This window comes from Hypomesus nipponensis, chromosome 25, assembly GCF_054491055.1.
Source record: "Hypomesus nipponensis isolate SF chromosome 25, ASM5449105v1, whole genome shotgun sequence".
In the NCBI taxonomy this organism is placed as follows: Eukaryota; Metazoa; Chordata; class Actinopteri; order Osmeriformes; family Osmeridae; genus Hypomesus; species Hypomesus nipponensis.
Window position 1 is genome coordinate 1,146,855 of NC_140385.1, and position 23,883 is coordinate 1,170,737.

Sequence of the window (23,883 nt, forward strand, 5' to 3'; positions counted from 1 at the left end):
TCAATCTCACTCCTTAGTTTCTTGTCTCTGTCCACCTGTCTTATGGAGACGATAAACAAGAAAATGTCAAACAATGAAAGGAAACGATCTCTGTTGTCTCCCCGGTCGAACCACAGTTCCCTCCTCTGTGGTTTTGCAGCAGTTCTCAGTACCTGTAGCCAGCTTCCTTTCTCAGAAACATACCCTGTCGTTTCCACTGTAACGCATCATGTGGCTTGAAGAATTCTTCGTAGGCATGTTAAAGGTTTTTATTACACAATGTTATTGATCTTTATTGATTTATTGGCAATACAGGATGGAGATCAGGTGCTGATAGGGTCAGAGAACAATGGGACCCCCACCCCCCCCCACACACACACATACACACATGCACACACACACCTCAACACTGCAAAACATGTCAACCTCTGCAGGCTATACAAACATGCTAACCTCTGCAGGCTATACAAACATGCTAACCTCTGCAGGCTATACAAACATGCTAACCTCTGCAGGCTATACAAACATGCTAATCTCTGCAGGCTATACAAACATGCTAACCTCTGCAGGCTATACAAACATGCTAACCTCTGCAGGCTATACAAAAGGTGACTAAATGTTGTCTTCCCTGAGAACACATACAGATACATCTGAACAGCAACAATACTTCAGTGCATCATTCTTCCATGTAAAACTACAAAAAACATCCAACAATGTAAACATCTATCAATCTGCTATCCTAGCAGACAGATTGCTAGGCTTGCAGAAACCTCATTCTACACAAAGTTAATGATAGCTATGCTAACAGAGTGGTGGCTAGGCTAGCAGAAACCTCATTCTACACAAGGCTAATGATAGCTATGCTAACAGAGAGGCTAGGGAATGGGAAGCTAAAAGGTACCTGGTCACTTTGTGACATCATCACAGCTCCTCTTTATCACACTTAGCTTCTGAACACACACCTGGACAGAGGAGACAGGAGAGTTAGGACACCTGGAGACACACCTGGAGACACACCTGGAGATGTGGTTACTATGCGATGTGTCTGGTCAATACAGATCGTTCATTGACTCTAACCACTGAAAACTGTCAGGAACTATTTCTACATCCCTTTGGATAAAAGCGTCCGCAAGATGAACGAAATGTCATGTTAATCAGTATTACACGTATCTGACAATGACCTTGACCATGACCTCACCTTTAGACCTGCAGCACCTCTCCAGCAGCAGGACAGTGACCACCAGGTAGGGAAGGGACACCAGGATGCCACACAGCAGTCTGGGCAGAGACAGCAGGGGGGGTGGAGGTGAAGCTGGAGAGGTGGTGGTGGAGGAAGGGTGGAGTAGGAGTCGAGGTGGAGGAGGGGTGGAGGAAGGGTGGTGGAGGAAAGAGGTGGAGGAGGGTTGGAGGAAGGGTGGAGGAGGAAAGAGGTGGAGGAGGGAAGAGGTAGAGGAGGGGAAAAGTGGAGGAGGGAGAGGTGGAAGAGGGGAAAGGTAGAGGTGATAGAGGTGACGATGGAGAGTTAGAGGTGGTGGTAGAAGTTTTACTTTGTCTCACACACTGGGCAAATTGTTTTGGTGTTACATTCTTTTTCTCACCTCTCACAGCCAGCCAGCTCTCTGGAGATCCTCCCAGCTCAGAGTTGCTGCACCTGTACAACCCTGCATCAGATGCAGACACAGCAGGGATGGTCATCTCTCCTGCAGCCTCAGTCCTGACCAGAGATCCATCCTTGTAGAAGGCAGCTGTGAGGTCAGAGGGAGGTGTCTGGTATCTACAGCGTAGAGTCACAGCTTGTCCCTGGTTCACAGGGAGGACAGGACTCTCCAGGATCACAGCTCCATCTACAACAGAGGAGACAGATTCAAATTATCTTTCCAGATAATCCTATGAACAGTAATTAATTCAGACCGTGTGAACGTACCATGTACTGTGATGTTGACAGCATGGCTGTGTTCTCCTGAGCCAGACTCACACCAGTACACTCCAGTGTCATGTGGGAACGTGTCTTGGATGGAGCAGGGGGAGCCTGCTGTAGCAACACCCCAGTCAGCAGGACACGTCTCCAGCCATCTCTTAGTGGTGTTCCTCATCACCCTCCATCCAGCAGAGCTCCCCTGATCCTCACAGCTCAGGGAGACAGAGTTATACTTGAAGAACTGAGATCTGCTGGGACTGACCCTCAGAGAGACTGCAGGAGAGAGAGAGAGAGAGACAGAGACAGAGACAGAGACAGAGAGACAGAGACAAAGAGAGAAAGAGAGAGAGAGAGACAGAGACAGAGAGAGAGAGAGAGACAGAGACAGAGACAGAGAGAGAGAGAGAGAGAGAGAGAGAGAGAGAGAGAGAGAGAGAGAGAGAGAGAGAGAGAGAGAGAGAGAGAGAGAGAGAGAGAGAGAGAGAAAGAAATGTAGAGACAAAGGGAGAGCGAAACATAATTAACGAGGGGGAGAGAAGGAGAGGAAGAGAGAGAGAGGAAGAGGCCAGTCTGTTAAAATACACAGGAACTCACCACAGTGTCATCAATAGAGTATCTGCTGAAACAGATGGAGGAGAAATATACTGCAGACAAACACAACATCTACTAACCTGCTGTTTTTGCACTTGCTGTTTGTTTTGGGATCATTATTACTGATGAGAGAGAGAGAGACAGAGAGAGAGATGAGAGGGGGAGAGGGAGAGACATACAGACACGTTCTTATGCTCTCTCTCTCTCTTTCTCTCTCTCTCTCTCTCTCTCTCTCTCTCTCTCTCTCTCTCTCTCTCTCTCTCTCTCTCTCTCTCTCTCTCTCTCTCTCTCTCTCTCTCTCTCTCTCTCTCTCTCTCTCTCTCTCTCACCCATACACACACATACACACACACGCTCAGTGGTAAAAGGGATCTGCATTTCGTTGTACTATACTTGTGTTGTTCAATAAATTTAATCTAATCTAATCAAAATCCAGATAAAAACATCTGCAAATAAATTACATTACATTGCACACACACACACAGCAGGCCTACTCACAGAGCATGAAGCAGAGTGGTGTGAACTCCATCCTGTCTGGCTGCTGACTGACTGTCTAACCAGCAGGGGGGCAGATACCATGATACACACACACTGTCTAACCAGCAGGGGGGCGGATATCATGATACACACACACACTGTCTAACCAGCAGGGGAGCGGATACCATGACACACACACACACTGTCTAACCAGCAGGGGGGCGGATACCATGATACACACACACACACACACACACACTGTCTAACCAGCAGGGGAGCGGATACCATGATACACACACACACACACTGTCTAACCAGCAGGGGGGCGGATACCATGATACACACACACACTGTCTAACCAGCAGGGGGGCAGATACCATGATACACACACACACTGTCTAACCAGCAGGGGGGCGGATACCATCATACACACACACACTGACTAACCAGCAGGGGGGCGGATATCATGATACACACACAGTCTAACCAGCAGGGGGGCGGATACCATGATACACACACACACTGTCTAACCAGCAGGGGGGCGGATACCATCATACACACACACACTGTCTAACCAGCAGGGGGGCGGATACCATGATATACACACATATACACACACATTGTCTAACCAGCAGGGGGGCGGATACCATGATACACAAACACACACACACACATTGTCTAACCAGCAGGGGGGCGGATACCATGATACACACACACACACTGTCTAACCAGCAGGGGGGCGGATACCATGATATACACACATATACACACACACACACACACTGTCTAAGCAGCAAGGATACCATGAGAGTAAACCACTTTCTCCTTATCCTGTGGATTATGTGTGCAAACACTAATTCTTTAAAATCTACAACAAAGTTGTGTGAATGAAGTTCAGTGGTCAATAAGTTCATTGTAGAATAACATTGTGATTATGTGGTTGTGCAATGTCCACTTTAAAGACATTTAGCCTACATTCATTGACGTACCTTCAAATCAAATCAAATCAAATGTATTTGTATAGCCCTTTTTACACGCAAGCATGTCACAGAGGGCTTCACATACGCCCATAGAACTGCCCCTCAACCAACCTAAACCCTCAAGGAAAACAATGAAAAACTTCCAGAAAAACTTGCACCTTTGATGCACACGGCACACTACACGTGATCAATCCAGCAGGTGGCGCCCTACATTAGCTGGGCTCTGGAATTGAGAATTCTTATTCTCTCATTGTCCGGCTTTGCTACTTCAATTACATTTCTAAATGTATAGGACAATCTTATCATTCAGACATTTGTTAATGTTTCTTTTTGTGTATGAAAAAAATTGGCACTTTCACTCTCCTCCAATCAACCCGGAAAGAAGACTTCAGCAATGCAAATGTGTAATAAAAGTGAAACTAATTTGCAGTCGTGGTCGTGATTTTGTAATATCACAGGCTCTGATATATGAGCTCGAAGAAAGTTGTTAAACTTTGGATATTTCAATTTCTGTCAGTCTGGCAGGCATCGAGTGAGATTTTCATGTTTTAACGAATGTACATATCTGAAGAATTTCACCATGCTACTCGGTGTTGCTTTACTGGTCGTCACCCGCTTCATCTATGCTATAGCGGGGGACTCGCATCCCGCAACCGTAGTTGGGGGCGACGTCACTCTACCGTGTTCCAGCAAGAATGCCACGGACATGCCGACGATAGAGTGGCGAAAATCTGAGCAGGATAAAAATGTATACGTACACCTTCGCCGGGACAACAAAGACGATATTGTCAAACAGGTACAGTCCTACCGAGGCCGGACGGCACTGTTAGGAACCGATGAGTTGAAGAAAGGAAACTTCTCCCTAAAACTCTCGGAGGTTCAACTGTCGGATGCAGGAAATTACACATGTCATTTAAAAGATATTCTGCTGAATACAACCCGTCTCACTGTTGGTAGGTTCCCATATTCATAATTTTTTTTCCTATGGTGTTTTCACGTGCCAATTGTAAATGGCGGGACAGAAATTTTAAAGGCTGTGAGTCAGCAGTGCCAGTCAGTTCAACCATCTCAACACGAACTTACATTCGCAGATGCCCTCTGCTGAAGTATTTAAACCTGTATGTTATTGTGTAGTTGTAGCATCTCCGGTGATCTCGGTATTGGGAGCCAGTGACGGGAAGGTGCGTCTACAGTGCGAGGCTACAACATGGTACAGAGACGCTAATGTAGAGTGGTGGGATGGTGAGGGAGACGCACTCACCGCTGACAAGGAACCAGAAATAGCCTCTGAAGATAACAAGCACTACAACGTGAGAAGCAATCTTACTGTACCAGAAAACAAGACGAAAGATGAAACCTTCACCTGCCGAGTATATCAAGCCAACAAGACTGCCCAAGCTCGATCAGGTAAGCTCAAATGGACTATGGACAGTGAGTGAATGGCCAGTTTGAGGTTGTATCAGGTTTAGCTGGAGGTGTGGTTGCTAACAGCAACACATTAGAATTAGTAAAAGGCAACTCTTTCCTAGACACTAATCTGTGTCAATCTGTTTTCATTTTAAAGTTGAGCCTCCAGAAAAACCTAAGTGTGATACATTTTCAGGTGGTTATATAGCCTCAATAACTATAGCTGTTATTGCAGTGTTAGTTTCTGTCGGTCTGTTGGTTTGGATAGGCCTACATAGAGGTAAGTGTCCTGGATTGAACTGCTACATATTACAGTAACCAGAGTTCCTGACTGAGGAACTTAAATCCCATGTAAACCAGCCTGTGGAAGTGAACATGTGGGTTTGACTATTGTGTGTTCCTTCTTCCTTCCTTCTTCTTTGATTTATTTGAAGGTCGTCTTCGTCAACAAGGTAATTTATTAGTCAGTGCGCGCTTGAGTAGTGTGTGTGTGCATGTCAGTGTGTGTGTGTGTGTGTGTGTGTGTGTGTGTGTGTAAATGTGTCTTTATCTGTGTGTTTATCTGTAATAAAGTTGTTTCTAACTTCTCATCTTCATCCATAGCGATAAATAGTCCGACAGACATTCCCACAGCTGAAAACGAAATACCCTTGGTAAGTTCACAATAAACATTTCATTTCTATTATGTGTGTATGTGAGTGAGTGTGTATGTGCATGTCAATGTGTGTGTGAGTGCGTGTGTGTGTGATGCATGTTATATGACTTACATTATACTCCATATTTTTTACCCTAAATGACCTGATTCTGGTGAGGAAGACGACATGAGAAGGAGGAGAGGGGAATGAAGATATGATGATGAGAGAAAGAGGAGGACGAGAAGGGGAGAAGGAGGAGAGAGGAGGAGAGAGGAGAGAAGAGGAGGAGGCGAGATGAGGAGAGATGATGAGGAGGAGAGTGTTTCTATGTGTGTGCTACCCTGCTGCAGTCTCCCGGTTTTGTAGATTCACCCTCTACAACATCCGGAAGATCAGGAGATACTTGTCTGAGCATTCCACCCAGCTGCTACTCCAAGCACTGGTCCTCTCCAAGTTGGACTACTGCAACTCGCTGCTCGCCGGTCTCCCAGCATGTGCAACCTGCCCTCTTAAGAGGATTCAGAACGCAGCGGCCTGCCTGGTCTACAATCTACCCAGACGCTCCCATGTTACCCCGCTCCTCATCTCTCTCCACTGGCTACCCATCACAGCCCGTGTCAGATTCAACACCATGGTACTGACCTTCCGAGCAGTGAACCGGACTGCACCCATCTACATCAAGTCTCTCCTGCAACCTTACACCCCCACCCGTCACCTACGGTTTTCTTCACTCAAGACCGCCCGGTCCCAACACAAGTTCTTCTCCTCCATGGCCCCCCAATAGTGGAATCACCTCCCCACCTCCATCAGGGACACTGACTGTCTCCCCACCTTCAAGAAAAGGCTCAAGACGCACTTGTTCCGGGAGTACAACGGCACCTGGGAATGCTTGGCTGGACCTGATGTTAGTTTCCTCCAGGATCTCAATGACTGTTATTGAGAGACTTGTTGCTCTTGTATGTTAATTGTAACAAAGTTAACTCTTGTACTCGCTGTGATTATTTTACTGTTGATTGTTCTTCTACAGGTACAGTCTTGCACTTTTTGGGGTTCATGTTTTAATTTGTAACTTGTATAACTGCATGCACTTATGGGTCTTCCCTTTGGCACTTGTTTAGTTTTTCACAATGTATACTTCATGTTTTGGCTGCTTGCAATGTTTGGGTCTACCTCGTTGTTATGATCAGTGACCTATGCTCTTTTGTAAAGCTCTCTCTTGGAAGTCGCTTTGGATAAAAGTGTCTGCTAAATGCATAAATGTAATGTAAATGTACCCATTACCTGAAGAGAAGACAAACACACAATTCTCATTGCCTAAGAATCAGGATAATTTCATCTGATTGTATTTCTGTCACTCTCTTAAGAGTTAACACTCTCTGATGTTTCACTCCCATAACAAACAGAACATTGTGACATCACTCCCACAACATTGTCACATAACTCCCATAACATACACAACATTGTGACATTACTCCCACAACATTGTGACATCAGTCCCATAACATACACACTCATTTTGACATAACTCGCATTGTTTAAAAGACACATATCTTGACGTAGTGACATATTCAGAAGAGAAACAATTGTATTCACTTATAGTACACCTTTAATCCTGAACTGGAAAACCAGAGATTTGTGGACAGAAAAATACAACTACCTTGTATTTGTATGTTTTTAATGAAGCTGTCAATGATTCTTGTTCCATTCATGATGTGCTGCATACATATGAGTTTGTATATATTTTTATATCTGTGATTCTAATTATGGTGATGATGATGAGGAATATGACTGACATGATGAGAACAATACTGTGACACGGAGTTCAGTTAGTGTATTTAACATGTTGGTCCTACAGTTTTGTGATGAAATTTATAGATTATCACACTCAGGTTGTATCATTGTTTTATATTTGTATGGTTTCCATTGTGGTGATGATAAATCCTGAACTGGCCTTAGTTTGTTGTGGTCATAAAAAAACAACAACAGACATTTAAAAAAAAGCAGGGAATGATTCATGATGTGCTGCATACAAATCAGTTATATACAGTATATATTAAATTGTTTTATATATCTATGGTTCTGTGATTTTACATCTGATTTTATATCTGTGATTCTGACTGGTGATGGTGATGACTGAGTAAATGTGTGCATTTTAACATGAAGATCGTACAGTTTTGTGATGAGATTTCTGTTTTCAAACTCAGGTTGTATCATTTTTATATTTGTGTGGTTTTCATTGTGGTGATGGGGATGATGATTTTAAGGAATGTTACTATGACCATACTGTAACATTACTACACTGATATCAATTTGTGCATTGTAAGACTTTACATGTACATTTCTATATTATTATCTAATATACAAACAGTGATTATTTAATATATTAATGTAATTTTTGTACTTCAGGATATATACATTGATTTAATTTGGTTTCAATCTTTTTTATACTAAGGAACACAAAAACAATGTATACTTTTTTTTGTGACGTGAAGGTTTCAAAATGTCTTGTTTTGACTATGATGAATAAAAGTAGGATGTGAACCAGACAAATCTGCAATCTCTTGTTTTCTTCCTCTGGCAGCTCTGAGGGGGCGGGGCCTCTGCTTGAGGGGGCGGGGCTGTGAGGGGGCGGGGCTGGATATCCTGAATTCACAATAGAACGAACACACAAGAATCCGTCTAGCCAGGCTTCAACTGGTATATTGGTATTGTCTTAGTTTGGGCCCAAATCACAGTGGTTTGGACCAGTCAGCATCCTACGTGGCTGTTATAGGTTTAGGTGTGACGACAGCCTTTGATAGACAGATGGTTCATCAAGTCACCTTCCAGTTACTTTTTAAAAGTGCCTGCCCCTTTCCAGACTGTTTCCAAGGTTAGGTCTGGACCCCCTCCCATTCAAACACATTTCCACCTGGCCTGAATAGTGCTGGGCCAATCATAACCGTTTATCCACCTGGCCTGAACAGTGCTGGGCCAATCATAACTGTTTATCCACCTGGCCTGAACAGTGCTGGGCTAATCATAACCGTTTATCCGGTAATTTGTTGCTAGGCAGATGACAGGCTAAAGGGTTTGCTGTCTCGCATAGAGCACGTTGATCTGCTAGGGGCGTGTTTACTGGGTGGGCTGTACAGGGCAGTTGGGAACTGCTCTGGCAATGACAGGCAGGAAAAAAGTGTCTGCCAAATGAATACATTATAATAACATGTAAAACCCATGAATGATGTGTGTGTGAAATCGCCACAGTAGGAAGTGTTTCAGGGCTAGCAGATGACAAACATGCCAAACCGGTCCTTATCTGATTGTAACATCTATAGCAGATAATGATCAATGCATCTAAATGGTAGATGCATTGATGTTGCCCCCTAGTGGAGGGAGCCAAAATGAACTCCACATCTTGATAGTAGGTCCATCCGCCTGCCTGTGATGCTGCACCAATCACACGCCCCCAGCCCCTGTGATGCTGCACCAATCACACGCCCCCAGCCCCTGTGATGCTGCACCAATCACACGCCCCCAGCCCTGTGATGCTGCACCAATCACACGCCCCCAGCCCCTGTGATGCTGCACCAATCACACGCCCCCAGCCCTGTGATGCTGCACCAATCACACGCCCCCAGCCCTGTGATGCTGCACCAATCACACGCCCCCAGCCCTGTGATGCTGCACCAATCACACGCCCCCAGCCCTGTGGCTACCACTGGACAGTTGGACATTTACCAACTCTGACCAGGGCCGGATGCAGCCTGCTTTGACTGGGGGTGCAGTGAATATTTCTGGGGGGTATCATGATTATGAAAAGGGATTGTATTATTTTTTATGTTGTTAATCAGGCGCGGAGCCAGACGTTGTAAACATTCGGGGCTCAGCCCAAACCTAGGACATATTCTGGGTTTGATATGATATAGATCCAGACTTCCACACTCAATGCGAGCTTGCGCAGCGGCGTACGAATTTTTGGGACATTATTTGAACACAAATTTGCCCATCCCGAGGCTGAAATGTGTTTGTCCTTTAGTAACTTGAAAATGTAGGCTACACCCCACGGAAACTTTTGTCTTTCTCCAAATATTTGAAAATGAGCATTTAATTAGTAAACAGTAGGTTTGGAGGTGATAGGCCTATAGTTAAATAAACTGCACGAGCTGTGGAGACCGCAAGCGCACTTTCGATTCCCCCAGACATTGTGCCCTCTCTAGGCACCATGATATCCCGTTTGTGCAGGCCTTAGACGGGGTTCGGGTAGTTGGAACTATCCGTAAATGTTGCTACACTACTGTGGAAATGTACAGCACTTCTCTCTTATCACTGTGCAAATATACTAGGCTCCTCTGGGGATGGGTCAAGGTTGTTGTTGGGCAAGTTGGGCAGTTGTAAATACACTTGTGTGCCAAGACATGTCACGACCCCCGACGGTCACCCTGACCGTTTCAGCAGGTCAACCTGTTGTAGCGCGATCTGTTCCGGCCGCCCTGTCAGCACTAAAGGTGCGTCTCTCCCCTATAAGAGGGGAGGACTCTGCGATGCTAGTTTGAGATATTCCTGAGCTGCATGTGGTGTCTGTCTGATTCCAGGTATAATAAAGATGTACATTATGACTGAAACACTTGTTGACACTTAGTCTGACTTGTACCGAGATGGAGATTTTGCGTGTCTTGTTAGGTACCAGCATACAATGACAATTTCCATGTTCGGTGAAGGAAGCCAAAAGTTGTGAATCTGCAGGACGTTCCAGTACTGTGGTATCCTGTCTGCTGCTGTGTCCTGCTGGTGAAGAGGTCTCTGCTTGTCTCTTCAGGTGCGGTGTTGTTCCAGTGTGATCTGGTCTCCAGGATCTTCTCCTGTCATCATGAACATGATGTTCACCCTGTGTCTGCTGCTCTGTGCTGCTCTGGCTCTGGGGAAAATGCCGCCTGAAGGTAATACACACACACACACTGATCATGCTGGAGAAATATAAACCGTCTAGGTTTTATGTTGACCATACCTGCATCACCCCCTCTCCGCAGCTTGTCTTCTACCTGTGAGTGGAGAGCTCATGTGTTAACCCCCCCAGTGTTATCCTCTTCATCCATCTCTGTCCCTCTCCAGTCTCTACAGTGTGTGTACCAGTGATCTTAGGTCCTCACACTCAGTGCCAGAGAGAGGCCAGTGTGACCGTCCCTGGGGCCTTCCTGTCCCAGTGTGACCCCCAGGGCAACTACCTCCCCACCCAGTGCTGGGAGGCTACAGGGTACTGCTGGTGCGTCAACGCTGCTGGAGAGGAGGTACAGGGGACACGTACTCCTCCAGGACAACCAAGACCCAGCTGTGCAGGTGTGTGTGTGTGTCATTGACTCATGAACACACACTCTCTTCCCTCTCCAGACCCATGTGGGTGTGTGTGACCCAGTAGTGGGTTCAACTCTCTCCTCAGTGTAATTACCACCATCCCACTCCATCAAACTAGAGATGTCTTTATGAAGTGAGTGCTGCAAGTGCTCTCTTTCATCCTCATCTCTCTCTCTCTCTCTCTCTCTCCCCCCTCTCTCTCTCTCTCTCTCTCTCTCTCTCTCTCTCTCTCTCTCTCTCTCTTGCCCCCCTTCCCCCTCCCAGTCCGTCCTCTGACCTTGTGTGAGCAGAGAAGGGCCAGTGTGACCGTGACGGTCTCTGGAGCCTACGTCCCCCAGTGTGACTCAGAGGGCCAGTTCCTCCCCACCCAGTGCTGGGAGTCTACAGGGCAATGCTGGTGTGTCAACGCTGCTGGAGAAGTGGTTCCTGGGACACTGACCCCCCAAGGACAACCAAGACCCAACTGTGCAGGTCTGTGTTTTTAAAGGACTTGTTAACATTCAAATATCGCCCACCCAATCCATTACTAGTAGCTTGTTAGTGGCATAGCTGGCTAAAACTATGAATATTGAAGGAGGTTGTTGCGTTTGTTTCTGTCTCCCTTCTCCTCACCTTCTCACCTCCCTACCAGATCGTCCTCAGACCAGGTGTGAACTGTGGAGGGCCAGTGTGTCCCAGCTCCCTGGAGCCTACGTCCCCCAGTGTGACTCCCAGGGCCAGTTCCTCCCCACCCAGTGCCAGGAGTCTACAGGGCAATGCTGGTGTGTCACCCCTGCTGGAGAAGTGGTCTCTGGGACACTGACTCCTCAAGGACAACCAAGACCCAACTGTGCAGGTGTGTGTGTGTCATTGACATGTGTAAAAACAATCTCTTCCTTCTCCAGACCCATGCAGGTGTTTGTAACTGGGGATATTTTAGCAATTAATCGAACAAATTTGTTTCCTGATTTGTCAATTAATCTGACATCTAAATATTATAATAATAGTTACCCCTTTTTTTATCAGATGCCTGTATGAAATACTGGAACTCAAATTCAAATTAGATTTAAAACTTAAAATGGTTATGACCTGAATTTATTTAATCATTGGGGTAATATGCAGTTGAGATAATCACTGGCAACTGTATTTTTGCATTAGCCCTTCGACGCCATCACACTAGAGCAGTATTTATGAAAGTAGCGTTGCTTAGCTCTCCCCCCCTCCTTCTCTCTCTCTGTCTCTCAGGTTCCACCCCCACTCTCCCAGATCATCCTCTGACCATGTGTGAGTGGTGGAGGGCTGGTGTGTCCCACCTCCCTGGATCCTTCCAACCCCAGTGTGACTCCCAGGGCCAGTTCCTCCCCACCCAGTGCTGGGAGAATACAGGGCAATGCTGGTGCATCAACCGTGCTGAAGAAGTGGTCCCTGGGACACTGACTCCTCGAGGACAACCAAGACCCAGCTGTACAGGTGTGTTTGAAGACTTGGTATCATAAAAATACTGCCCATCCAAGCCATCACTGTTAGCTTGTTGGTAGCGTAGCTGGCTAAAAATATGTTTATTAAAGGAGGTTGTTGCATGTGTTCTCTCTCTCTCTCCATCCTTCTTATCCTCCTCCCTGCCAGGTCCTTCTCAGACTAGCTGTGAACGTTTGAGGGCCAGTGCTTCCCACCTCCCTGGAGCCTACGTCCCCCAGTGTGACTCTGAGGGCAGGTTCCTCCCCACCCAGTGCCGCCCTACAGGGCAGTGCTGGTGTGTCAACGCTGCTGGAGTTGAGGTCCCTGGGACACTCACTTCTCCAGGACAACCAAGACCCACCTGTCCAGGTGTGTGTGTCATTGACTCATGTATACACACACTCTTCCTTCTCCAGACCCATCCGGGTGTGTCTAACCCCCACCCCCCCATTTCTCTGTCCCCAGTTCGTCCTCTGACCAGGTGTGAACTCTGGAGGGCCAGTGTGTCCCAGCTCCCTGGAGCCTATATCCCCCAGTGTGACTCCCATGGCCAGTTCCTCCCCACCCAATGCTGGGTCTCTACAGGGCAGTGCTGGTGTGTCACCCCTGTTGGAGAAGTGGTCCCTGGGACAGTGACTCCTGCGGGACAAGAAAGACACAGCTGCACAGGTGTGAGGACTTAGGAATGTTTAAATCCGTCCACTTGCTAAAAATAGATTTATTAAAAGAGGCTGTTGCATATGTTCTCTCTCTCCCTCCTCCCCACCCCCCCCCCCCCCACAGATCGTCCCCAGACCTTGTGTGAGCAGAGAAGGGCCGGTGTGATGGTCACTGGAGCTTATGTCCCCCAGTGTGACTCCCAGGGCCAGTTCCTCCCCACCCAGTGCTGGGAGTCTACAGGGCAGTGCTGGTGTGTCAACGCTGCTGGAGAAATGGTTCCTGGGACACTGACTCCCCAAGGACAACCAAGACCCAGCTGTGCAGGTCTGTGTTTTTAAAGGACTTGTTAACATTCAAATACAGCCCACCCAATCCATTACTAGTAGCTTGTTAGTGGCATAGCTGGCTAAAACTATGAATATTGAAGGAGGTTATTGCATGTGTTCTCTCTCCCTTCTCCTCACCTTCTCACTTCCCTCCCAGATCGTCCTCAGACCAGGTGTGAACTGTGGAGGGCCAGTGTGTCCCAGCTCCCTGGATCCTACGTCCCCCAGTGTGACTCCCAGGGCCAGTTCCTCCCCACCCAGTGCCGGGAGTCTACAGGGCAGTGCTGGTGTGTCACCCCTGCTGGAGAAGTGGTCTCTGGGACACTGACTTCTCAAGGACAACCAAGACCCACTTGCACAGGTGTTCTCCCTCCCTATCCTCCCTACGTCCCCACCATTCCAGATCGTCCCCAGACCTTGTGTGAGCAGAGGAGGGCCAGTGTGACGGTCCCTGGAGCCTACGTCCCACAGTGTGACTCCCAGGGCCAGTTCCTCCCCACCCAGTGCTGGGAGTCTACAGGGCAATGTTGGTGTGTCAACGCTGCTGGAGAAGTGGTCCTTGGTACACTGACTCCTCAAGGACAACCAAGACCCAGCTGTGCAGGTGTGTGTTTTTAAAGGACTTGTTAACATTTAAATACCGCCCACCCAATCCATTTCTGCTAGTTTGCTTGTGGCATAGCTGGCTACAACAATGAATATTGAAGGAGGTTGTTGCGTGTGTTCTCTCTCCCTTCTCCTCACCTTCTCACTTCCCTCCCAGATCGTCCTCAGACCAGGTGTGAACTGTGGAGGGCCAGTGTGTCCCAGCTCCCTGGAGCCTACGTCCCCCAGTGTGACTCCCAGGGCCAGTTCCTCCCCACCCAGTGCCGGGTCTCTACAGGGCAGTGCTGGTGTGTCACCCCTGCTGGAGAAGTGGTCCCTGGGACACTTACTTCTCAAGGACAACCAAGACCCACTTGCACAGGTGTTCTCCCTCCCTATCCTCCCTACGTCCCCACCCTTCCAGATCGTCCCCAGACCTTGTGTGAGCAGAGGAGGGCCAGTGTGACGGTCCCTGGAGACTACGTCCCCCAGTGTGACTCCCAGGGCCAGTTCCTCCCCACCCAGTGCCGGGAGTCTACAGGGCAATGTTGGTGTATCAACCGTGCTGAAGAAGTAATCCTTGGGACACTGACTTCTCAAGGACAACCAAGACCCAGCTGTACAGGTGTGTTTGAGGACTTGCTAACATAAAAATACTGCCCATCCAAGCCATAAATGTTAGCTTGTTCATAGCGTAGCTGGCTAAAAATATGTTTATTAAAGGAGGTTGTTGCGTATTCTCTCTCTCCCTCCTCCTCATCCCCCTCCCTGCCAGGTCCTTCTCAGACTAGCTGTGAACGTTTGAGGGCCAGTGCTTCCAACGTCCCTGGAGCCTACGTCCCCCAGTGTGACTCCGAGGGCAGGCTCCTCCCCACCCAGTGCCGCCCTACAGGGCAGTGCTGGTGTGTCAACGCTGCTGGAGTTGAGGTCCCTGGGACACTCACTTCTCCAGGACAACCAAGACCCACTTGTCCAGGTGTGTGTGTCATTGACTCATGGATACAAATACTCTTCCTTCTCCAGACACATCAGTGTGTCTAACCCCCCACACCCACCCCTCCATTTCTCTCTCCCCAGTTCGTCCTCCGACCAGGTGTGAACTGTGGAGGTCCAGTGTGTCCCACCTCCCTACAGCCTACGTCCCCCAGTGTGACGCAGAGGGCCAGTTCCTCCCCACCCAGTGCCGGGTCTCTAAAGGGCAGTGTTGGTGTGTCACCCCTGCTGGAGAAGTGGTCCCTGGGACACTTACTTCTCAAGGACAACCAAGACCCACTTGCACAGGTGTGTGTGTGTCATTGACTTGTGTAAAAACAATCTGTTCCTTCTCCAGACTATGGCAGGTGTTTGTAACTGGGATTGTTACAAAAGGTCTCCTGATAGCTAACTAGGCTATATCTGGATACCGCTGTCTACCGGAGAATCCCCTAATCGATGTGCGGTGTGTAGGCGTGTTAGTGAGAGGTGTTCGACGCTAGGTGTGTCTGTGAGGGGCCAGGTGGTGTACCAGCTTACCTTGCTACGTTGTTGGGCCAGCCCCGGCGAATGGCCCTGCGCCGACTAGCACTGTCGTAGCCGCTAGGCGTGGTTGTTCACATACGGACGAAACAAACCAAATGTCCGATAGGCAAAGCACTTCCCAGCAGGTAAGGTCCCGCTTTGAGAGCCTTGCCACCTCTCCGCCTTGACGTCGTTCCACTCCCTTCTCCCGAGTGCTCCCAGGTGAATCATTATCACCTGTTGCTCAGCCAATGATCAGCCTGTGTAAACCGGCACTCCCCCTGGTGTGTGGGATGTGAAAATAGTAGTGTACTGTCTAGTCTAATGCAGCTCTCTTTGCCTACGGTAAAACATTTTTTGCAATTAATCGAACCATTTTATTTCTTTATTTGTCAATTAATCTGACATCTAAGTATTTCAATAATAGTTAACCCTTTTTTTATCAGATGCCTGTATGAAATACTGGACCTCAAATTCAAAAGGACACAGAGACACAGATTAATTTCAACACTGTCTGTCAACCCTTTCTATGAACTAAAATATCTATATATTTACTTAAGTATTTTATGTAAAACTTAAAATGGGTACGACCTGAATGTATTTAATCATTGGGGTAATATGCAGTTGAGATAATCACTGGTAACTGTATTTTTGCATTAGGCCCTCCAACGCCATCAAACTAGAGCAGTATTAATGAAAGTAGCGTTGCCCGCGCTCTTTGTCCCACCCTCTGCCTCTCTCTCTCAGGTTCCCCCCCCATTCTTCCAGGTCATCCTCTGACCATGTGTGAGTGGTGGAGGGCCGGTGTGTCCCACCTCCCTGGATCCTTCCAACCCCAGTGTGACTCCCAGGGCCAGTTCCTCCCCATCCAGTGCTGGGAGGCTACAGGGCAATGCTGGTGCATCAACCGTGCTGAAGAAGTGATCCTTGGGACACTGACTTCTCAAGGACAACCAAGACCCAGCTGTACAGGTGTGTTTGAGGACTTGCTAACATAAAAATACTGCCCATCCAAGCCATAAATGTTAGCTTGTATAAATGCCATAAATGTTAGCATAACATCCAAGCCATAAATGTTAGCATAGCGTAGCTGGCTAAAAATATGTTTATTAAAGGAGGTTGTTGCGTGTTCTCTCTCTCCCTCTTCCACATCCCCCTCCCTGCCAGGTCCTTCTCAGACTAGCTGTGAACGTTTGAGGACCAGTGCTTCCAACGTCCCTGGAGCTTACGTCCCCCAGTGTGACTCCGAGGGCAGGTTCCTCCCCACCCAGTGCCGCCCTACAGGGCAGTGCTGGTGTGTCAACGCTGCTGGAGTTGAGGTCCCTGGGACACTCACTTCTCCAGGACAACCAAGACCCACCTGTTCAGGTGTGTGTGTCATTGACTCATGGATACAAACACTCTTCCTTCTCCAGACACATCAAAGTGTGTCTAACCCCCACACCCACCCCTCCATTTCTCTCTCCCCAGTTCGTCCTCTGACCAGGTGTGAGCACTGGAGGGCCAGTGTGTCCCACCTCCCTGGAGCCTACATCCCCCAGTGTGACGCCCAGGGCCAGTTCTTCCCCACCCAGTGCTGGGTCTCTACAGGGCAGTGCTGGTGTGTCACCCCTGTTGGAGAAGTGGTCCCTGGGACAGTGACTCCTGCGGGACAAGAAAGACACAGCTGCACAGGTGTGAGGACTTAGTAATATTTAAATCCGTCCACTTGCTAAAAATAGATGTATTAAAAGAGGTTGTTGCATATGTTCTGTCTCTCCCTCCTCCTCCCCCCCCCCCCCACAGATCGTCCCCAGACCTTGTGTGAGGAGAGAAGGACCGCCGCAGAGACTGCCCCTGGAACCTACGTCCCCCAGTGTGACTCAGAGGGCAATTTCCTCCCCACCCAGTGCTCTGGCTTTACAAGGTACTGCTGGTGTGTCAACGCTGCAGGAGAAACGGTCCCTGGGACACTGACTTCTCAAGGACAACCAAGACCCAGCTGTCCAGGTGTGTGTGTGTGTCATTGTCTTGTGTAAAAACAATCTCTTCCTTCTCCAGACCCATGCAGGTGTTGGTAACTACCATTATCTTGCAATTAATAGAACAATTTTCGTTCTCAATTTGTTGATTATTCAATGAACTAAATCGAGTCGATGAACTAAATATAATGACAATAGTTAAGCTTTTTAAATTATTTATTCATTTAATATGTGTTTATGTGTGTAAGCGTGTGTGTGTCACTGACTCATATAAACATCAGTGATCGGTCCACAGCTGTGCTACTTTCTTCACCCGAACTTCCAGGACAAACAGCCGTAGGTGTGGTGTAATACGACCACAGTGTTCTGGTACACTTCTTAACCCCCCCCCCACACCTCGCCCAGTGCCAGAACATGGTATTAGTTCTGGCCAATCCATGATCAGTACAGTCCAGTAACTAAACTCAGCTCCAGTTCAGTTGTCCGGCTGTTCCTCCTGACACCCCCCCCCTCCAGGTCCCCATCTGACCCCCCCCTCCAGGTCCCCATCTGACCCCCCCTCCAGGTCCCCATATGACCCCCCCCTCCAGGTCCCCATCTGACCCCCCCCTCCAGGTCCCCATCTGACCCCCCCTCCAGGTCCCCATCTGACCCCCCCCTCCAGGTCCCCATCTGACCCCCCCTCCAGGTCCCCATATGACCCCCCCCTCCAGGTCCCCATATGACCCCCCCCCTCCAGGTCCCCATCTGACCCCCCCCTCCAGGTCCCCATATGACCCCCCCCTCCAGGTCCCCATCTGACCCCCCCCTCCAGGTCCCCATATGACCCCCCCCTCCAGGTCCCCATCTGACCCCCCCCTCCAGGTCCCCATCTGACCCCCCCCTCCAGGTCCCCATCTGACCCCCCCCCTCCAGGTCCCCATCTGACCCCCCCCTCCAGGTCCCCATCTGACCCCCCCCTCCAGGTCCCCATATGACCCCCCCCTCCAGGTCCCCATCTGACCCCCCCCTCCAGGTCCCCATATGACCACCCCCTCCAGGTCCCCATCTGACCACCCCCTCCAGGTCCCCATCTGACCCCCACCCTCTAGTTACCTGGCAACTCCATGTCGCTCTTTCAGGCTGTGCCCATGCATAAAGCAGCGTTTTCTCTCGATCTCTCTCTCGCTCATCCTCTCTTTCACTCTCATCCCTCCCTCCCTCCCTCTCCCTCCCTCCCTCCCTCCCTCCCTCCCTCCCTCCCTCCCTCCCTCCCTCCCTCCCTCCCTCCCTCCCTCCCTCCCTCCCTCCCTCCCTCCCTCCCTCCCTCCCTCCCTCTCCCTCCCTCCCTCCCTCCCTCCCTCCCTCCCTCTCTCTCTCTCTCTCTCTCTCTCTCCCCAGTTCGTCCTCAGACCAGGTGTGAGCAGTGGAGGGCCAGTGTGACCCCTGTCCCTGGAGCCTACGTCCCCCAGTGTGACACCCAAGGCCGGTTCCTCACTACCCAGTGCTGGGGTGCTACAGGGCAGTGCTGGTGTGTCAACTATAATGGAGACATCATCTCTGGGACACTGACTCCTTCAGGACAACCAAGGCCCAGCTGCCCAGGTGTGTTCACTCACACACCATCCACCAGCTCCATCAAACCGTTAACTTGTTGATGACGTAGCTGGCTAAAAACGGCTCACTCATTCTTTCTCTCTCTTTCTCCCAACCTCTCTCTCTCTCTACATCGCTCTCTCCCTACCTCTCTCTCTCTCCTCTCTCCCTACCTCTCTCTCTCTTTATCCCAACCTCTCTCTCCCTACCTCTCTCTCTCTTTCTCCCAACCTCTCTCTCCCTACCTCTCTCTCTTTCTCCTTACTTCTCTCTCTCTCTACCTCTCTCTTTCTCCCAACCTCTCTCTCTCTCTCTCTTTCTCCCTACTTCTCTCTCTCTTTCTCCATACCTCTCTCTCCATACCTCTCTCTCTCTCCTCTCTCCCTACCTCTCTCTCTCTTTCTCCCAACCTCTCTCTCTCTCTCTCTCTCTACTTCTCTCTTTCTCCCAACCTCTCTCTCTCTACCTCTCTATCCCTACCTGTCTCTCTTTCTCCCTACCTCTCTCTCTACCTCTCTCTTTCTCCCAACCTCTCTCTCTCTACCTCTTTCTTTCTCCCAACCTCTCTCTCTCTACCCCTCTCTCTCTCCCTACCTCTCTCTCTTTCTCTCCCAACCTCTCTCTCCCTACCTCTCTCTCTTTCTCCCTACCTCTCTCTCTCTCTCCTCTCCAGTTTGCCCTCTGACTCAGTGTCAGATGGATGCCAGTGTGGCCAACCTTCCTGGAGCCTACGTCCCCCAGTGTGACTTCCTGGGCCAGTTCCTCCCCACTCAGTGCTGGGGCGCTACAGGGCAGTGCTGGTGTATCACCCGTGTTGGAGTGGAGGTAGAGGGGACACGTAGGTCTAAAGAACAATCGAGACCCACCTGCCTCTAGAGCCAAGTCTACTGTGTAAGTGTGACTACTACGCCCATGGTAACTGTGTATAGGTGGGTTAGGGTATAGTGTATATTTGTGACCACGGTAACTTTAGGTGTGACCATGGTTACTGTGTGAGTAACTGTGTGCGTCTACTGTATGAGTGTGCCTGTCTCATTCAACTCGTGCCAACACAAACATCCTTGTTCTTACAGGAAGGGAGGAGGAGGAGGGAGGAGGGAGGAGGAGGGAGGAGGAGGAGGGAGGAGGGTTTGGCTGGAGGTGAGGTTGCTAACAGCAACAACTTTAGAATTAGTAAAAGGCAACTCTTTCCTAGACACTTTCATTTTTCAGGTGAGCCTCCAGAATAACCTGAATGTGATAAAGCCTCAATAACTATAGCTGTTTTTGCATCTTTAGTTTCTGTCGGTGTGTTGGTTTGCATGGGCCTACTACATAGAGGTAAGTGTCCTGGATTGAACTGCTAAATATTACAGTAACCAGAGTTACTGACTGAGGAACTTAAATCCCATGTAAAACCAGCCTGTGGAAGTGAACATGTGGGTTTGACTATTGTGTGTTCCTTCTTCTTTCCTTCTTCTTTGATTTATTTGAAGGTTGGTTGATTTGCCGTCCAACAGACACTCCCACACCTCAAAACAAAATACCCTTGGTAAGTTCACAATAAATGTTTCATTTCTATTATTGTGTGCATGTGAGTGAGTGTGCATGTCTGTGTGTGTGTGACTGAGTGTGTGTGTGTGTGAGTGTGTGTGATGCGTGTTATATGACTTACATTGTACTCCATATTTTTTACACCAAATTATCAGATTCTGGTGAGGAAGACAACAGGAGTAGGAGGACGAGAAGGGGAGGAGAGATGATGATGAGGAGAGTGTTTCTGTGTGTGTGCTACCCACATATGAGTTTGTATATATATTTTTGTAGGGGTTAAATATTGTCCAAACGTCCAAACGAATTCCCCTATGGTTTAAAGGAAGATGGGAAACTGAACAGTGTATTAGCATTAACCAAATAATGCCAATACAAGTAGAATTCCAGTTATTTGACTCTATGGGTTAAATCAGAGTAAGAATGGTCAAAGTACGGTTAAATGAAATACGCATTTAATAACATTGCAAATGAAGGAAGTGTGAGAGCCATCAAGTTGACACCGTACAGAAATTCTAGACTTTAGCATATGAGAGGTGGGGGCAGGTTTGACACCCAGCCTTACATTTTTTTATCTGTGATTCAAATTATATGGCGATGATGATGATTAGGAATATGACTGACATGATAAGGACAATACTGTGACACAGAGTTTAGTTTGTGCATTTTAACATGTCAGTCCTACAGTTTTGTGATGAGATTTATATATTATCACACTCAGGTTGTATCATTGTTTTATATTCGTCTGGTTTCCATTGTGGTGATGATTAATCCTGAACTGGCCTTAGTCTGTTGTGGTCATAAAAAAAACAACGACAGACATTTAAAAAAAAGCAGGGAATGATTCATGATGTGCTGCATACAAGTCAGTTATATACAGTATATATTAAATTGTTTTATATATCTATGGTTCTGTGATTTTATATCTGATTTTATATCTGTGATTCTAACTGGTGATGGTGATGACTGAGTAAATTTGTGCATTTTAACATAAAGATCATACAGTTTTGTGATGAGATTTCTGTTTTCAAACTCAGGTTGTATCATTTTTATATTTGTGTGGTTTTCATTGTGGTGATGATGATTTTAAGGAATGTTACTATGACCATACTGTAACATTACTGCACTGATATCAATTTGTGCATTGTAAGACTTTACATGTACATTTCTATATTATTATCTAATATACAAACAGTGATTATTTAATATATTAATGTAATTCTTGTACTTCTAGGATATATACATTCATTTAATTTGGTTTCAATCTTTTTTATACTAAGGAACACGAAAACAATGTATAATTTTTTTTGTGATGTGAAGGTTTCAAAATGTCTTGTTTTGACTATGATGAATAAAAGTAGGATGTGGACCAGACAAATCTGCAATCTCTTGTTTTCTTCCTCTGGCAGCTCTGAGGGGGCGGGGCCTCCGCTTGAGGGGGCGGGGCTGTGAGGGGGCGGGGCTGGATATCCTGAATTCACAAGATTCATCTGGTATATTGGTATTGTCTTAGTTTGGGCCCAAATCACAGTGGTTTGGACCAGTCAGCGTCCTACGTGGCTGTTATAGGTTTAGGTGTGACGACAGCCTTTGATAGACAGATGGTTCATCCAGTCACCTTCCACAGCCTTTGATAGACAGATGGTTCATCCAGTCACCTTCCAGTTACTTTTTAAAAGTGCCTGCCCCTTTCCAGACTGTTTCCAAGGTTAGGTCTGGACCCCCTCCCATTCAAACACATTTCCACCTGGCCTGAACAGTGCTGGGCCAATCATAACCGTTTATCCGGTCATTTGTTGCTAGGCAGATGACAGGCTAAAAGGTTTGCTGTCTCGCATAGAGCACGTTGATCTGCTAGGGGCGTGTTTACTAGGTGGGCTGTACAGGGCAGTTGGGAACTGCTCTGTCAAAGACAGGCAGGATAAAAGTGCCAAATGAATACATTATAATAACATGTCAAACCCATGAATGATGTGTGATATCACCACAGTAGGAAGTGTTTCAGGGCTAGCAGATGACAAACATGCCGAACCGGTCCTTGTAACACCTACACAAAGCAGATGATGAATGAGACAAGTTTTGTCAAATCACTCTCACTGTGTATTGTGCAGGTAAGGAAGGAATGGAAGAAGGAGGTGTCTGTCTCCATGAAGGTTATGTGAAGGTTTACATGATGCTGCCCCTTAGTGGAGGGAGCCGAAATAAACTTCCCATCTTGATGGCCAGTGTTGGGTGTAACGCGTTACAATGTAACGCGTTACAGTAGTCAGACTACTTTTGTTAGGTAACGAGTAACTTAACGCAATACTTATTTTATTGAATGAATCCGTTACTAGTTCCTTGTTCAAACAAGGAACGCGTTACTTAATTTAGTCTTTTGGTCGGAGCACTCAGCATGTAGCTAAAAGTCTAGGAAAGTTGAGGCTACTTTTCGCTAGGTACCTATGAAAACGTCTTAATCTGCTAGACAGGTGGGTTCCCTGGCTTCTTTTGGTGCGCAGTCTCACGAGCCCAATTTACCCGGCGTCATGGAGCCGACCAGCTAAATAGTTATTTAAGACTTGCATGTACAGGCCTACGTAATGTCACATTAAAAAATGTATTGAACTCAAGCTTGTGTGATGTGTTGCTGAATCGTTCAGTGGTTTCGGTTTAGGATTATTTTACAGTAAGTAAAATAGTCTGGTTCAGTACATAAGTGAACACCATTTTGCTACCATATACCTAGCTATAGCTTAGCTTCGTTTTGCTCCTAGATTCAAACCTAGCCCTTGTAGAGCTAGCTAACTACTAGACTTCTGCCTGACATTTTACAACATTATTTATTGATTAAAGAGTTTCTTGATTGAAGAACTTCATGCAAATATTGCTTTTCATTATAGTGGATTATTACCTTGATCTGTCTTGCTGTATAATGAGGGTTGATCATGTTGATATGTATATGTGAGTGACACTGAATATTCAGTACAATATGTGCTATTGCTGAGATCAACC

General features: G+C 47.6%; 3 protein-coding genes across 3 annotated transcripts; 2 read left to right on the forward strand and 1 right to left on the reverse strand.

Annotated features, from left to right (window-relative positions):
• Nucleotides 1-240: 240 nt before the first annotated feature.
• Nucleotides 241-3,013, reverse strand: LOC146221612 (Fc receptor-like protein 5). The gene is made up of 6 exons (XM_084691095.1): nucleotides 2,987-3,013; nucleotides 2,569-2,610; nucleotides 1,904-2,170; nucleotides 1,578-1,823; nucleotides 1,178-1,291; nucleotides 241-941 (listed from the first exon to the last, which is right to left on the reverse strand). The coding sequence occupies exons 1-6, from the start codon at nucleotides 2,991-2,993 to the stop codon at nucleotides 901-903; spliced, it is 717 nt and encodes a 238-aa protein (XP_084547221.1). The 5' UTR covers nucleotides 2,994-3,013; the 3' UTR covers nucleotides 241-900.
• Nucleotides 3,014-4,380: 1,367 nt separating this feature from the next.
• On the forward strand, nucleotides 4,381-6,189 carry LOC146221613 (butyrophilin-like protein 2). The gene is made up of 5 exons (XM_084691088.1): nucleotides 4,381-4,898; nucleotides 5,080-5,352; nucleotides 5,510-5,804; nucleotides 5,956-6,005; nucleotides 6,169-6,189. Exons 1-3 carry the CDS (start codon nucleotides 4,526-4,528, stop codon nucleotides 5,668-5,670), a joined length of 807 nt encoding a protein of 268 aa, XP_084547214.1. The 5' UTR covers nucleotides 4,381-4,525; the 3' UTR covers nucleotides 5,671-5,804; nucleotides 5,956-6,005; nucleotides 6,169-6,189.
• Nucleotides 6,190-10,533: 4,344 nt separating this feature from the next.
• Nucleotides 10,534-22,267, forward strand: LOC146221614 (thyroglobulin-like). The gene is made up of 23 exons (XM_084692057.1): nucleotides 10,534-10,561; nucleotides 10,786-10,906; nucleotides 11,079-11,303; nucleotides 11,583-11,789; nucleotides 11,950-12,153; nucleotides 12,543-12,767; nucleotides 12,924-13,124; nucleotides 13,221-13,424; nucleotides 13,539-13,739; nucleotides 13,899-14,345; nucleotides 14,505-14,951; nucleotides 15,102-15,302; nucleotides 15,404-15,607; nucleotides 16,571-16,795; nucleotides 16,991-17,191; nucleotides 17,294-17,497; nucleotides 17,609-17,812; nucleotides 19,165-19,368; nucleotides 20,033-20,250; nucleotides 20,433-20,499; nucleotides 20,638-20,679; nucleotides 20,835-20,890; nucleotides 21,048-22,267. The coding sequence occupies exons 2-19, from the start codon at nucleotides 10,837-10,839 to the stop codon at nucleotides 20,233-20,235; spliced, it is 4,077 nt and encodes a 1,358-aa protein (XP_084548183.1). The 5' UTR covers nucleotides 10,534-10,561; nucleotides 10,786-10,836; the 3' UTR covers nucleotides 20,236-20,250; nucleotides 20,433-20,499; nucleotides 20,638-20,679; nucleotides 20,835-20,890; nucleotides 21,048-22,267.
• The last annotated feature ends 1,616 nt before the right edge of the window (nucleotides 22,268-23,883 follow it).

What these genes read in the sequence shown, in the direction of transcription:
- LOC146221612 (XM_084691095.1), bottom strand. An exon ending in GAGCTGGCTGGCTGTGAGAG is followed by an intron (nt 1,292 to 1,577) that starts GTGAGAAAAAGA and finishes CCACCTCTCCAG; the next exon opens with CTTCACCTCCACCCCCCCTG. An exon ending in GAGGTGCTGCAGGTCTAAAG is followed by an intron (nt 942 to 1,177) that starts GTGAGGTCATGG and finishes TCCTCTGTCCAG; the next exon opens with GTGTGTGTTCAGAAGCTAAG.
- LOC146221613 (XM_084691088.1), top strand. Translation starts at nt 4,526, where the DNA reads ATGCTACTCGGTGTTGCTTTACTGGTCGTCACCCGCTTCATCTATGCT. An exon ending in TACAACCCGTCTCACTGTTG is followed by an intron (nt 4,899 to 5,079) that starts GTAGGTTCCCAT and finishes GTTATTGTGTAG; the next exon opens with TTGTAGCATCTCCGGTGATC. An exon ending in GACTGCCCAAGCTCGATCAG is followed by an intron (nt 5,353 to 5,509) that starts GTAAGCTCAAAT and finishes TTCATTTTAAAG; the next exon opens with TTGAGCCTCCAGAAAAACCT.
- LOC146221614 (XM_084692057.1), top strand. Translation starts at nt 10,837, where the DNA reads ATGAACATGATGTTCACCCTGTGTCTGCTGCTCTGTGCTGCTCTGGCT. An exon ending in GGGGAAAATGCCGCCTGAAG is followed by an intron (nt 10,907 to 11,078) that starts GTAATACACACA and finishes GTCCCTCTCCAG; the next exon opens with TCTCTACAGTGTGTGTACCA. An exon ending in ACCAAGACCCACTTGCACAG is followed by an intron (nt 15,608 to 16,570) that starts GTGTGTGTGTGT and finishes TCTCTCTCTCAG; the next exon opens with GTTCCCCCCCCATTCTTCCA.